At 32.6% G+C, this 12,024-nt stretch overlaps 1 protein-coding gene across 2 annotated transcripts in view; it reads right to left on the bottom strand.

Moving 5' to 3' along the window:
- Positions 1 to 12,024, bottom strand: part of KLHL1 (kelch-like family member 1) — a 457,257-nt gene that overhangs the window by 180,141 nt on the left and 265,092 nt on the right. For both annotated transcript variants that reach the window (XM_011932164.1, XM_011932163.1), the window contains one exon: positions 1,198 to 1,410. In XM_011932164.1, the coding sequence (XP_011787554.1) occupies positions 1,198 to 1,410 (213 nt within the window). The remainder of the gene's footprint in view (positions 1 to 1,197; positions 1,411 to 12,024) is intronic.

Genomic DNA, 12,024 nt, shown 5'->3' with positions numbered 1-12,024 from the left:
AAAAAAAAAAAAGAGTCTGTTGTTATGATAGCCTCACATAATTTGAGTTCCATAAATTATTTTTCTCTGTTTTTTTTTTCCTGTACTCATCTTAGCAGCCAAAGGAAATATAATTATCACCTTATTTATAAAGCTTATCTTTTTTCAATTATGGTAATGTGTTTCTAACTTGCCATTCTTAATATATGACCATAAATCCCACTTCTATACTTACTGTTAACACTTCATACTTGTCTACTGTTCTTTAACTAAAAGTCCTAATTCTCTGTTTTACATTTTTAGTAACATATGGATTAGTAAAAATGTGATTGTGATTTAGATTCAAATGAGGAATCTGATGAATGATATAAGCCTTCCATCTCCCTCACACAAATTATATATACAAACAAGTTTACCCATCAACTTAGAGGTTAGGGTCACCTTCAAGCTTATTTTTGGATAAATTTACCAGCCAGAAACCCTGAATTAACAATGCTGTACATAGAGAATTTTGTAGCAAATTAATTTAAACTTACAAGACTCAGAATCAAAGAGAAGTAGCCACTCTTCCTCTAAGTTGAGTGAACTTAATGATCTTATTAATTTTTCTGTACCCTACTTAACTCATCAATAAAGTTAAGTTGGCTCACTTGGTGTCTAGAGGCTCCTTAGCTCCAATTATTAAACATTCCATAATTCTAATTGCTAAGTACTGTTAAATCATAACTCTCTACTATTTAAGTACGTTTTATTCCTCTGCAGAGGTTGAAATACCATGCAATGAAGCTTTGAAAATCACACAGAATATGCATTTACATCAATGGATGATCATATTAATACATCTTAGGTCAAATAATTGATAGGAGACACTGTATTATGATTAGGCATTTTACATGTATTATGTAACCGATGTTCACAAAACGTTTGTATGGCAGTATGATCACATTTTGTAGATAAAGAAACTGAATATCAGAGAAATTAAGTGATGTTATCATAATCATGTAAGTTGCCATGAGTCAATCAGTGGCAGAGATAGGATTTAGATCCATGATCCATCATCATACATCATTTTCCACCATCACATTTCACTTAAAAACAGTATTTGATAAAGACATTTAAAAATGTGAATACTTAATTTAAAATGTGTTTTGATGTTTACTTTTAATATAGGGTTTTTCAGTACATTGAATCTATTGAAACAGTATCACACATCATTACCTGTGGTGGAAGCAGTGGCAGTCTTATAAAGGCAAGGAGCATGCTCAGGTCGTTGCATCTACTCTGCATGTCATACTTGACCCACATCATCAATGCATGGAAAATGGTTTCTTCATCAGGAACATTGACATCATCACTGGCCAGTAGTTTGTGGAGCTCCTCAGCTGGAAGGAGTAAAAACTCTTGATTTCTGATAACTTCCATTATGTTTTCCTGCAGGGAGAAAACATCTTGGCATAAATTCTGTTTCACTTTTATTTAGCTAGTAAAGCATTTCAGAAAGAAATAAGAAAAGTAGTCAATAACCTTTGTTCTCATTATAACATAATCCTTGAGACTCAATCCTTCAGAAACTAGAAACTGTTAAGATGAAAGCATTGTAATTGTAATTGAAGTGTAAATGTATCCCAGACAGCACAGATCTTGTAATAAGTGGAGGATTATAATACTGAGCTTTGTTATGCCGGCAGAACGTGCTAAGTGATTAAATGTTCAAGTTTCAAGTGTACTGCTGTATAACATTTGGTGAACAGGAAAAAATAACATTTCACATTTTTAAAAGCTTGACTGTATATATATAGACATATATAGAGAGTCAGAAAATGATACTAAAATTGCATAGATAAAAGTAGCACTATAAGATGCACCATTGTTTATTCAAAAGAGAAAGAATGGGACATATAGGCCACTGAAGTCACAAAATCCAGTATGTTCCACCCTGCTATTATCTCTTTTCCCTCCCTCCTTTCACGACAACTTATTTGGCTTAATTCATATTCCCATTTATTTTCTTCCTGATTGCTCCCATAATCTCTTGATTACGCTACCTAACTCTATTCTTAGATTCTCAGTTTCATCCTCTATCATGATGCCAGAATAATATTTCCAAAACATAAATGTGCTCATGGTTTTATTCTGAAGCTCTTGTTTTGTTTTGTTTTGTTTTATGATTTCTCCTTATCTTTTGGTTCAAATTTATTGTTTTAGCAAGCTGCTGTTCATACCTTTTCTGGTTCTCTTTGTTTTTCAATTTGCCATCTTGTTTGACATGTCCTCCCTCATTTACTCCATTGCTTAAAATGACTTTTATCAACCTTGCTGTTCTAAATTTCTGCCACATTCTAAGATTCAATTCAAGAGCTCCCTATTATATATGGTTCCTCAAGTTTCTATTGAGTCCCATTTGACCTGGTGACGGCTTCACTATCCCCTTATGGTATGTAGTGGGTATTTCCCTGCCACAGCAGATACCACACTGCAGCCTAATCTTTGGTAAACGTAGACATCTTTTCACAAAGTTTAAGCTGTAAGACCCTGATTTATATAACCTTGTATATCTAGATCCTGGCAGAAAGCCTAGAAAACAGCAGAGGAGCAGTACATATTTGCTGAATACATGAATTGATAATCTCTGCAGAGAAAAATAGAATTGTAGAAACAGCACAAGATAGTATAGTGTTTTAACAACATGTTTTTAAAACTACTTGTCAAAAACTTTCTTACATTTTAAGCAAAAAGGCTTCTGTGGACGATACATGTTTAGAGAGAGGACAGAGATTCTGTTGTTTGGCCTTCTCTGCTCCACCTCTCCCCATGTCTCCTGGGATAGCTCCACAATATAACAAACGCTTCTCAGGTTCTAGTTTTAAAGCCACAGTGATGGCAGCAATATCCACAGGACACATATTTTAGTATAAAAACTGCAGTAGAGTGACACTAAGACTCTTGCAAAGAAGGCATTGTGACTATCCTAAACAGAGTAGAGGATTCAGCAAGTAACCATTCATCTGTATGTTAGAGCAGTTTCAAATTTATTTTTTGAGGAGAAACCTGGCCTGTGTTACAGTATATCCTTGGAGCTGAAGTAATTTCAGCTTTCACAAAAGGGCACTAACTTACTTTCTTTCAGGGTGTCTGTCATACATTTACATTAATTGTATAATAATAATACAATTTGTAAATAATGTCTTTATTTATAATAATTGACTTCCCAGAATAACTGAAAGTAGTTGTTTTGGCTCCAGGAAATTGTTTTGTTCCTTGTGTTTCCTTTGGGTGCTATGTAAATTGTAGATGTCCAATAACTATTCATGTAATTAACAAATTAAGTGTTCTGGGATGTTTTGCCATCAGATTTAAAAAAAAAAAAAAAACGTTTTTTTTACGTTAAGCTAAAGATGTTCTGAGGAATCTTTGAAAGATTTGTCCATCTTTTTTTCCAGTTACTAAAAAATCTATGCCTCCATTAAAATACACACAGAACTCTATAGCTAGGCCATCAGAATATAGTGAGGGATATCATAAAAAACAGCTCTATGAAACTCCTAGTGGTGTCTGTCATAAAGATACTGTTCGAGGCATATTTCATTATATTTTATAGTGTCTTCTTTATGATGACCCTTGGGAGAAGTTTCTTTCAGGTTTTAGCAGCAAGAATAATTGCACTTCTCCTGAGTAAATTAGTTTGCTTTTATCATGGATGTTGTAAATTATGAAATTCATCAGATTTCTCTTTTTATTTGGCCTCCAGAAAACTGAGAGTCAAACTGAAATCTATCTGGTAGGAAGGCTATAGACTTTTATACTTTGATTTCTTTTTCAGACAGCTCTGATAATAGTTTCATTTAATACCACTACAGCAGTTTTTCTTTTCTTTTTCTTTTTCTTTCTCATCTAACTTAGAGAATATTCAGGTAATTTTGTATTTTTGGAAGTTACACTAAATCTTTTGGTACCAGCAGCATCGTTTCTACAAACTGCTGTAAGTAAATGGGACCTTAGGAGCTGGTATCACATCTTTCACACTTACCTACATATTATTACATAGGTGTTAATTTTTTTTCTTCTACATTTTATTGAATTGCTCAAGTTCTCCTTGCTGTTTTCTTTTTTCCATCAAGCCTCATTTTAATGATACTTCCTTTATGGTACCTACACTGTAGGTTCTGGAAATTAATTGTTTTAACATCATTATGTGTTATTGCTAAAAGAGAAAATATAAATTCAATGAGTTTCTTACACCGCTTGCATATGTTAGCAAACTCCTTATTGTCTATGAAGATCATATAACAAAAGGTCTGGTTGCCTTTTGTACAATGTCTTTCTTAGGTTTATCCAATCGTCCATTCGGCATAAGTTTATTGAAACCCTGATATATGGCCCTGGTAATCATCGTAAGGACAAAATGGATTTGAATAAAAAACTCGCCATGTGGGAGACACCTATAAAAAGTGCAGTATCTGGAAAATGATAGTAGTCAACTGTAGAATCCAGCTTTTCAGATGAACCTAGAATATTAGAAAGGAGTTTAAACCAGAAAATGGGAAATGGAGACATACGGTTTTCTGGCCAGTGAAATCCATATAAAGACATAATAACAGGGAGTATAGTATGTGATGCCATAGTTGAATATATTGAATCTCATATGAACACACATACATACATACACCCATTTTCTACATATGGGTTAAAAATGCTTGTTATAAAGAAAGATTTTGGCAACAAACGTAAGTTGCCATTTCATAAGACAGGACAGTTATAAAAATAAAAGCTAAACTACTATTTACTGTGGCTTCTTCATAACATTTTAAAATAATTTTTCTAGCTAAAAAAATGTAGTTTTGTGTTATCCTGAATAGATGGAAGTTTTGTACTGGTTTTTTTGTTTGTTTAATGATTTCCTGGACTTAACATAAACATATTTTCTAATATTCATTTTTTCTGTGCGTTAATTAAATTATGGTCTTCCCCCATTAATTATTGTTAATAATATAAATATAACTGTTTTGAAATTTTATTAGCAATATAACTTTTTTATCTGAAAATTAGCTGAAAATTAATGGTAATATTGTATCAAACAACATAATTAAATCCCTTCAACTATCATCTTTTTGTTATTAGGTTTAATATATGGATATTAAACTATAGCAACATATTTTATTATTGTTTAAATAACTTTAATTTTGTTTACTTAATGAGTAGCTAATATCAAACCAACACATTATATACTATATGTTTAACTTAAGAAATCTCTCTCTCATGGAAGTCTACTGTGTTAAGACTTATGTCTTACCATCTTATATTCTGTGACCATTAGTTAATTACAGTCAACTCCTAGTCACTGTTCTAAGCATTATGGAAGGAAGATAAATCCTTTGTCAGACCACTGCATAATCTCTGGCTTCATTTCAATGCCCCAGAGGATAAAGAATTTATTTAATTATCTGTCTAAATAGTTATTGGTTAGAAAGATGAGTTCTTAGGAGGCTCACAATGCCAAGTACCTGAAAAAACAAAAGGGGATCCTGGAATTTGGCTACATCCTCTGGTTGAGGTTGATTAGGTAAGTATGAAAAATATAATCTTTGGGTCTAATGTTTTGGGTCAAAGATTTTAAAATTTCTAATTCTGTAAGCATCCTTTGTAAGCAAGGATGAGGGTTTCATGATACATGCATGGTTCTACTATTTTAAGGATTGAGATTGAAAAATTCATCTTTTGACTTCGGAGGCAATGTTTTTTCCTGTTACATTATGTACTAGATTGAAATGAAATTTTCAGTCTTCTATTTCATTGGATCCAAAGGTACAATGTAGGCCACAGTGGCTGTTTCCCCAGAGGGCACAGGTGGTAAACCTTAGCCTCAGCTTTGGTGTTCTCTATCAAACAGCTTTTTCATTTTTTACAACAGGGTCAGCTTGATAATTTTCTAAATCTTTAAGATCTGCTTCCTTTTTGATTTTAAATTCTGTCTTTGAATTATTTCCATTTTCTTGAAATTTACTATAAGCAGTCGATGGAAGCAACGTGGCTCCTTCGATACTTGGCTTAGAGATGTTTTCTGCCAGGTATTTTGCCACTTACAATTTCTTCTTTCCACAAAACGCTGGGATGCAAATACAATTCAGCTAAGTTATTTGCCACTTTATAACAAGGGTCACTTTTCCTTCAATTACCAAAAACCTATTCCTCATTTCAATCTGAGACCTCATGAGGATGGTCTTTACTGTCATAGTTCTACCAACATTCTGATCGCAATGACTTATGTAATCTGAGACTTTGTCTACTGTTATCTTCTGAGGTCTCACCTCAATTTCCCTTTACAGTTTGTTCAAGGCAATATCAGTTTATTCTAGCATGCATTTCAAAACTCCTCCAGCCATTATTCATTATGTAGTTCCGAAGCCTTTTCCACATTTTTAGTGATTTGTTATAGTATCAATTTCTCAATTCTCAGTATCAATTTCTGTCTTACTTATTTTCTGAGCTGCTATAAAAACCATCTTAGACTGGATAATTTATAAACTATGGAACATTTTTGCTCACAGTTTTAGAGACTGGAAAATCCAAGATCAAGGCACCAGCAGATTTGTTGTCTGGGGAGGGCTTCTTCCTTATAGATGGCATTTTCTTGCTGTATTCTCATACGGCAGAAGAAGCAAACAAGCTTCTTCTGGCCTCTTACAAGGGCACTAATCCCATTTATAAAGGCAGAGCCCTTATGATCCAAATACCTCACCATGTCCTTTAGCTTTTAATGCTTTTAATATAACCACAGTGGGGATGAGGTTTTAACATATGTAATTTGAGGGGACACAAATCATAGCAGCATCCCTTCCAAAGGTTATATTTAACATTAACCTAAGAATATGACCTTAGGTGGAAATAGGGTCTTTGCAAATATAGTTGATTAACTTAAGAAAAAGTCATACTGGATTGGGATGGACCATAATCTAATGACTGTGGTCTTTCCAAGAGACATTTTGAGACACACAGATACACAGTGAGTAGAACTCAGTGTGAAGAAATGAGAGACACAAAGGGAAGAAGGTTATCTGAGATGGAGGCAGAGATTGTGTGTAGTTTTGCTACCACAAACTGAGGAATAACAAAGATTGTCAGTAACAGAAGCTGGAAGAAGCAAGAAAGGATTCTTCTCCAGACACTTTAGGAAAACACATGACCCCAGGAACAATGTGACTTTGAATTTCCAGTCTTTAAAACTGTGAAAAAGTAATTGTAATGTATTTTAAGCCACCCATTTTGTGGAATTTTGTACAGCAGATCTAGGAAACTGACACACATCGTTGGAGAAATGTATAAAAATTTTAATTAAAAAAAACTTACTTTAAAAATCTCAAATAAACTTAAGAAAGCATCACAACTATTTCCAATCTTTAAGAATTTCTAAGTTATTTCTTTTATGGAGTAATGCCTTTAAGAAATACTAGTTTTCCCACATCCCTTATGGAGGATAGCAAATATCAAGAGTTGTAAATACAATCCGGGTGAGCACCTTAAGAGTAAGGCTGCATATATGCATATTTGTTGCATAGGTCATATATATATGTACATATATATAGCTTTTTAGAATTTAAACTTTCTAAAAATGCAGAGTTGAGAAAGGCATCTCCCTTCAAGTATCAAATGTTTTTAGTAATAATCACCTTATTGTTGCTGCACTGACATACTGCTGTCAAGATTCTAACTTTTTCAGGCTTTAAAACAAATTTTCCTGGGCTTTTGATTATTTGCCTTGCCTGAATTTTTAATCCCTGTGTCAAAGTTGCTGACTGAACTGTTGAACACTACCTTAGAATTTCAAAGGGAATGGAAACTCTTTATGAGATTGTCACAACTTGTTATTTCACTGGGGAGAATGCTGAAGCTGAGAGGAGCTCACGTATAGTCATACTCATGGTTAAGATAAGGCTAGGATTAGAAACAGCCTTTTGTCCTTAAGCCTATGACACTTCCCATTATACTACCTTGTCTATTTATTATTTGATTTTTTTTTTTTTCTGGTTCTCCTCACCCATCTATTTTGAGCTTAATGTCTGACTTTGACCTATGTGACATATATGCACCCTTACTCTTGAGATGCTTACCTGGATTTTATTTACAACTCTTGATATTTCTGGGTCTCACAACATGATATGGTGATTATGGGTGATTTAATTTGGAGAGTTGAACAGGATGTAGATGTCAACTCTGCTACTTACTGACTGTGTGACATTAGGGAGTTGGGTTTCTTGTATGTAAATGAGGATGAAAATAGCATCCATGATAATGCATTCTTATCAGAATTAAGTATGAAGACTAAATTAAATTTATTATCCTTAGAGGAGTGCCTGTCTCATAGGAAGGAACACGTGTTAGCCATTACTATTCTGCATCTGACCCTACCCTTCACTTCAACCTCCTCTTGCTAGCTCTAGAGGCTATATTACATTATTTTCTCTATTTTTCTCATTATTCAGTCATTCAAGCTGATGGGTGAGGAGAACCAGAAAAAAATTAATCAAATAGATAGGCCAGGTAGTATAATGGGAAGTGTCATAGACTTAAGGACAAAAGGCTGAGTTTCTAATCCTAGCCTTATCTTGACCATGAGTATGACTATACGTGAGCTCCTCTCAGCTTCAGCATTCTCCCCAGTAAAATAGCAAGTTGTGACAATCTCATAACGAGTCTCCATTCCCTTTGAAATTCTAAGATAGTGTTCAACAGTTCAGTCAGCAACTTTGACACAGGGATTAAATATTCAGGCAAGGCAAATAATCAAAACATTTAATTCATGTTTTACGGGATTCTTTATTTATGCGTAGTATATGTTTAATACTGGAAATACAGAAATTGAAAAAGAAAGGTTCTGGCCTTAAGAATTTTACTTTCTAGTGAGGGGATAGTATTATAAGATAATTGCATCCATTTATAATAAGAAGAAAAATTTAGTGATTTGAAGAGGATGACAACGGAAGTGAAATAAAAGAGACCAGATTACATTTTTGTCCTTTCTTCAATAACAATTTCCAAAAAAGAAAATGTTTGTAATAGATCATAGATTAAAAAAACACTAAGAAAATATTGGTGTCATCTGGTCCAATTCTCATTATCTAGACAGAATATCAAATAGGAATTACCGCTATCTAACATATCCTTAAATTAGAAGCATTATTTGAAATCACTTAATTTAATTCACAATCCATGCACTTTTCTGTGCACTGATTACCCAGTAATTATTTTCAGTGATGGGAAACCCATGACCCTGTGAGGAAGCCCCTATCACTGCTGAATAGTTCTATTAGAAAATTGTCCGATTTTTGAAGTAACATCTGCCTTCTTGTAATTTTCTTTCATGCAAGGGCAAATCAATTACTATTCTGTTTATCACCTTTGTAAATGCCTGCAGATTAATATTTTTTATTCTATATATATATATATGTGTGTGTGTATACATACACACACACACACACACACACACACACACACACACGTATCTCATTATAAAGGCTAAAGAACTACCATTCTTTAATCTGTATAAAAGATCCTAATTTTCAAAACCAGGAAAGGATACTAGAACTAAATATATAGTTTTAGCTGAAATTATACCTTCTGAATATACCTTCATTTTTCTTATTGCTTTAGAAATGATAAATAAAACAACAAACAGCAGATATTTTGACTATATATTGCTTATTTGCATACATTTTTATCATATATACACAAACATATACTTGTTTAATTAATATTATTTAAATTACATGACAAAGAAAAGTATTCAAAGAGATGTTAATATGTATAGGTTTAACGATGTTTTCCTGTTTTCTCTGTATGTTGTTATCAGTTCTTAAGAAATAAACATGGAATATAATTTTTTTAAGTGTTGAAATTATATGTTAGCTTCTTCCTTGAAAATGGTACTACGCAGAAAAGTTACTAAATGCCATACATGTTTTGTTATCATACACATGAACCCTCTGCCGAGTTTCCCTTACCTAGAGCAAAATTACCTAGATACAACTCCATGGAACTGAAGTGAATGACTGCCAGTTTTCAGTTTTCTTTATTAATTCTACAGCACCCACTAAGTGGTGGCTCCCTAATTCATAGTAACTATATTTTTACAAAATATGAGGGTATTAATTTTTTTAAAAAGAAGTATTTCTAATTATCTCAAGACTGTTTCTAGTGTCAGAAATAATTTCTGGTGGCCATTCTTCAAGATTATCATACAAGAGAAAATATATTTTTGTTATTATAACTCCCTTAAATATATGTGATTCTATGACTGTAAGTGGTCTCAGACAAAATGCTGTTAAATAGATAAGAGGAGTTAGAAGTTACCGTGGAAACAACATTGACTTTTTAATAAGAAAGGAATGCTATTCCAATTCGGATCATTTCCAGTCAAGATTTTCCAGGCAAAATGCATTTAATAATTCTAAGACATCATCTCCTCACCTTGAATATAGATTTTATAACCACATGTAGTTAATAAACATTTTGCTGGTTTGGTTTGAATATAAATAGATATTAGAAAAAAATAATATTTAAACTTTGGAATGTTATGCAAAACATTTGCAATTATTTTGGGAAAATTAGCTCTTGTAATAATTCGGTCGTTTCTCATACTGGATATATATTGGTCGAAAGTTTAATATGTGATACCTATTGTCTACTCATGTAGGAGAAAGGAACCTATAGAAATGATTTATAAATTTTATTAAAAAAATACTCCAGTCAGCTAAACTATACTACTTCCATTTTTTTGATTTAACAAAACTAATAAACTTCTCAAATACGTTCATTAGTTTGCAAAGTTTAAATATACATGTATAAATTATTAGAGTAGTAGTATTTATTTTATAATTAGTAATATTAGGTACAGTAACTTCCTGGTAGAGTATAAACCTATCTCTTCTGCCTGCTTGATAAATTTCTGAACATCAGTATTTGCCAATATTCTTTAGGTGTCTAGCAAAGTCATTGAGAATGGTGGGGCTAGAAAGTTTAGGAGAAAAGATAAATCTCTGTACAATCTTTATAAAAGCCATTTGTTTTTGACAGTTTAGAAGAAAATAGTATCACTGAAAATTAAATCATGAGACAATAACATACCTATGTATTGAGACCTGTTTCTTTTCATTGCAGTAAACTGTCCAGGGCACCTGATCATATAATTTTTCTGACATGATTTCCAGTGCTTGATGAAAGAATAAAAGTAATGCTCCTCTACAACCTTACTAGAAAAAGAAACTTGTAATGCAAGACAGGATCTCTGCTTTTCCTGCTCTAGGACACCTTTCAGAAAAGTGGCTGGAAGAATCTACTTTGATCTGTAAGAAAGTATGTATATTGTGTCAGGTGGTGCTTGTTCTGTACTTAAAGAAAACTGAAAAAAAAAGTATATACCCTATCGTCTCAGAAAAAAGCAAAAACAAAAACCTTTCCATGAACTAAAGAATTTTATTGTCAACCTAAGATTTATTTAGTCTTTTGTCCTTATGCTTATAAGCGTAAATGATACTTCAGGAAAGCCTGTTATATACATAATTAGAAATAGCTAGACAATTGGGATAAAAAACATGTGTAGAAAGAAAGAAGTCAGTATAGAAGTTACTTACATAATCACATTGACTATTTTGTAGTAAAAGACAGCATTAGCATTATTCAATGAGGAATACATTACAATTTTGCAATTTAAGGTCTAAATGGTCTCCACAGAAGCATGTAAAATTTTAATTATGATTTTGCATTCATTTATTGCTTAATAAAAGGATTTAGATTATTTCCCTTCTGGGCTGAATAATTTACTAGTTGCTTACAACCAACATTAAAAAATCACAACACTTATATTAACTTATTTTTGAAGCTTTTCTTAGCAGTAGAAATAAGTACAATAATTGTCAAAGAAATTCAGGAGGAAATGAAAAACAAACTATAAAAATTAACACCAACAAAATCCCAAAATGGAAACTAATGAAAGCATATACTCTACTTAAAAAAAAAAAAAATGGAATAAAGTGTGATAATCCTCTTGGTAGC

Source organism: Colobus angolensis, unplaced genomic scaffold (assembly GCF_000951035.1).
Source record: "Colobus angolensis palliatus isolate OR3802 unplaced genomic scaffold, Cang.pa_1.0 Scaffold94, whole genome shotgun sequence".
Lineage (NCBI taxonomy): Eukaryota > Metazoa > Chordata > Mammalia > Primates > Cercopithecidae > Colobus > Colobus angolensis.
The sequence above is the reverse complement of the archived record's forward strand: the minus strand, read 5'-3'. Positions and strand labels throughout refer to the sequence as shown.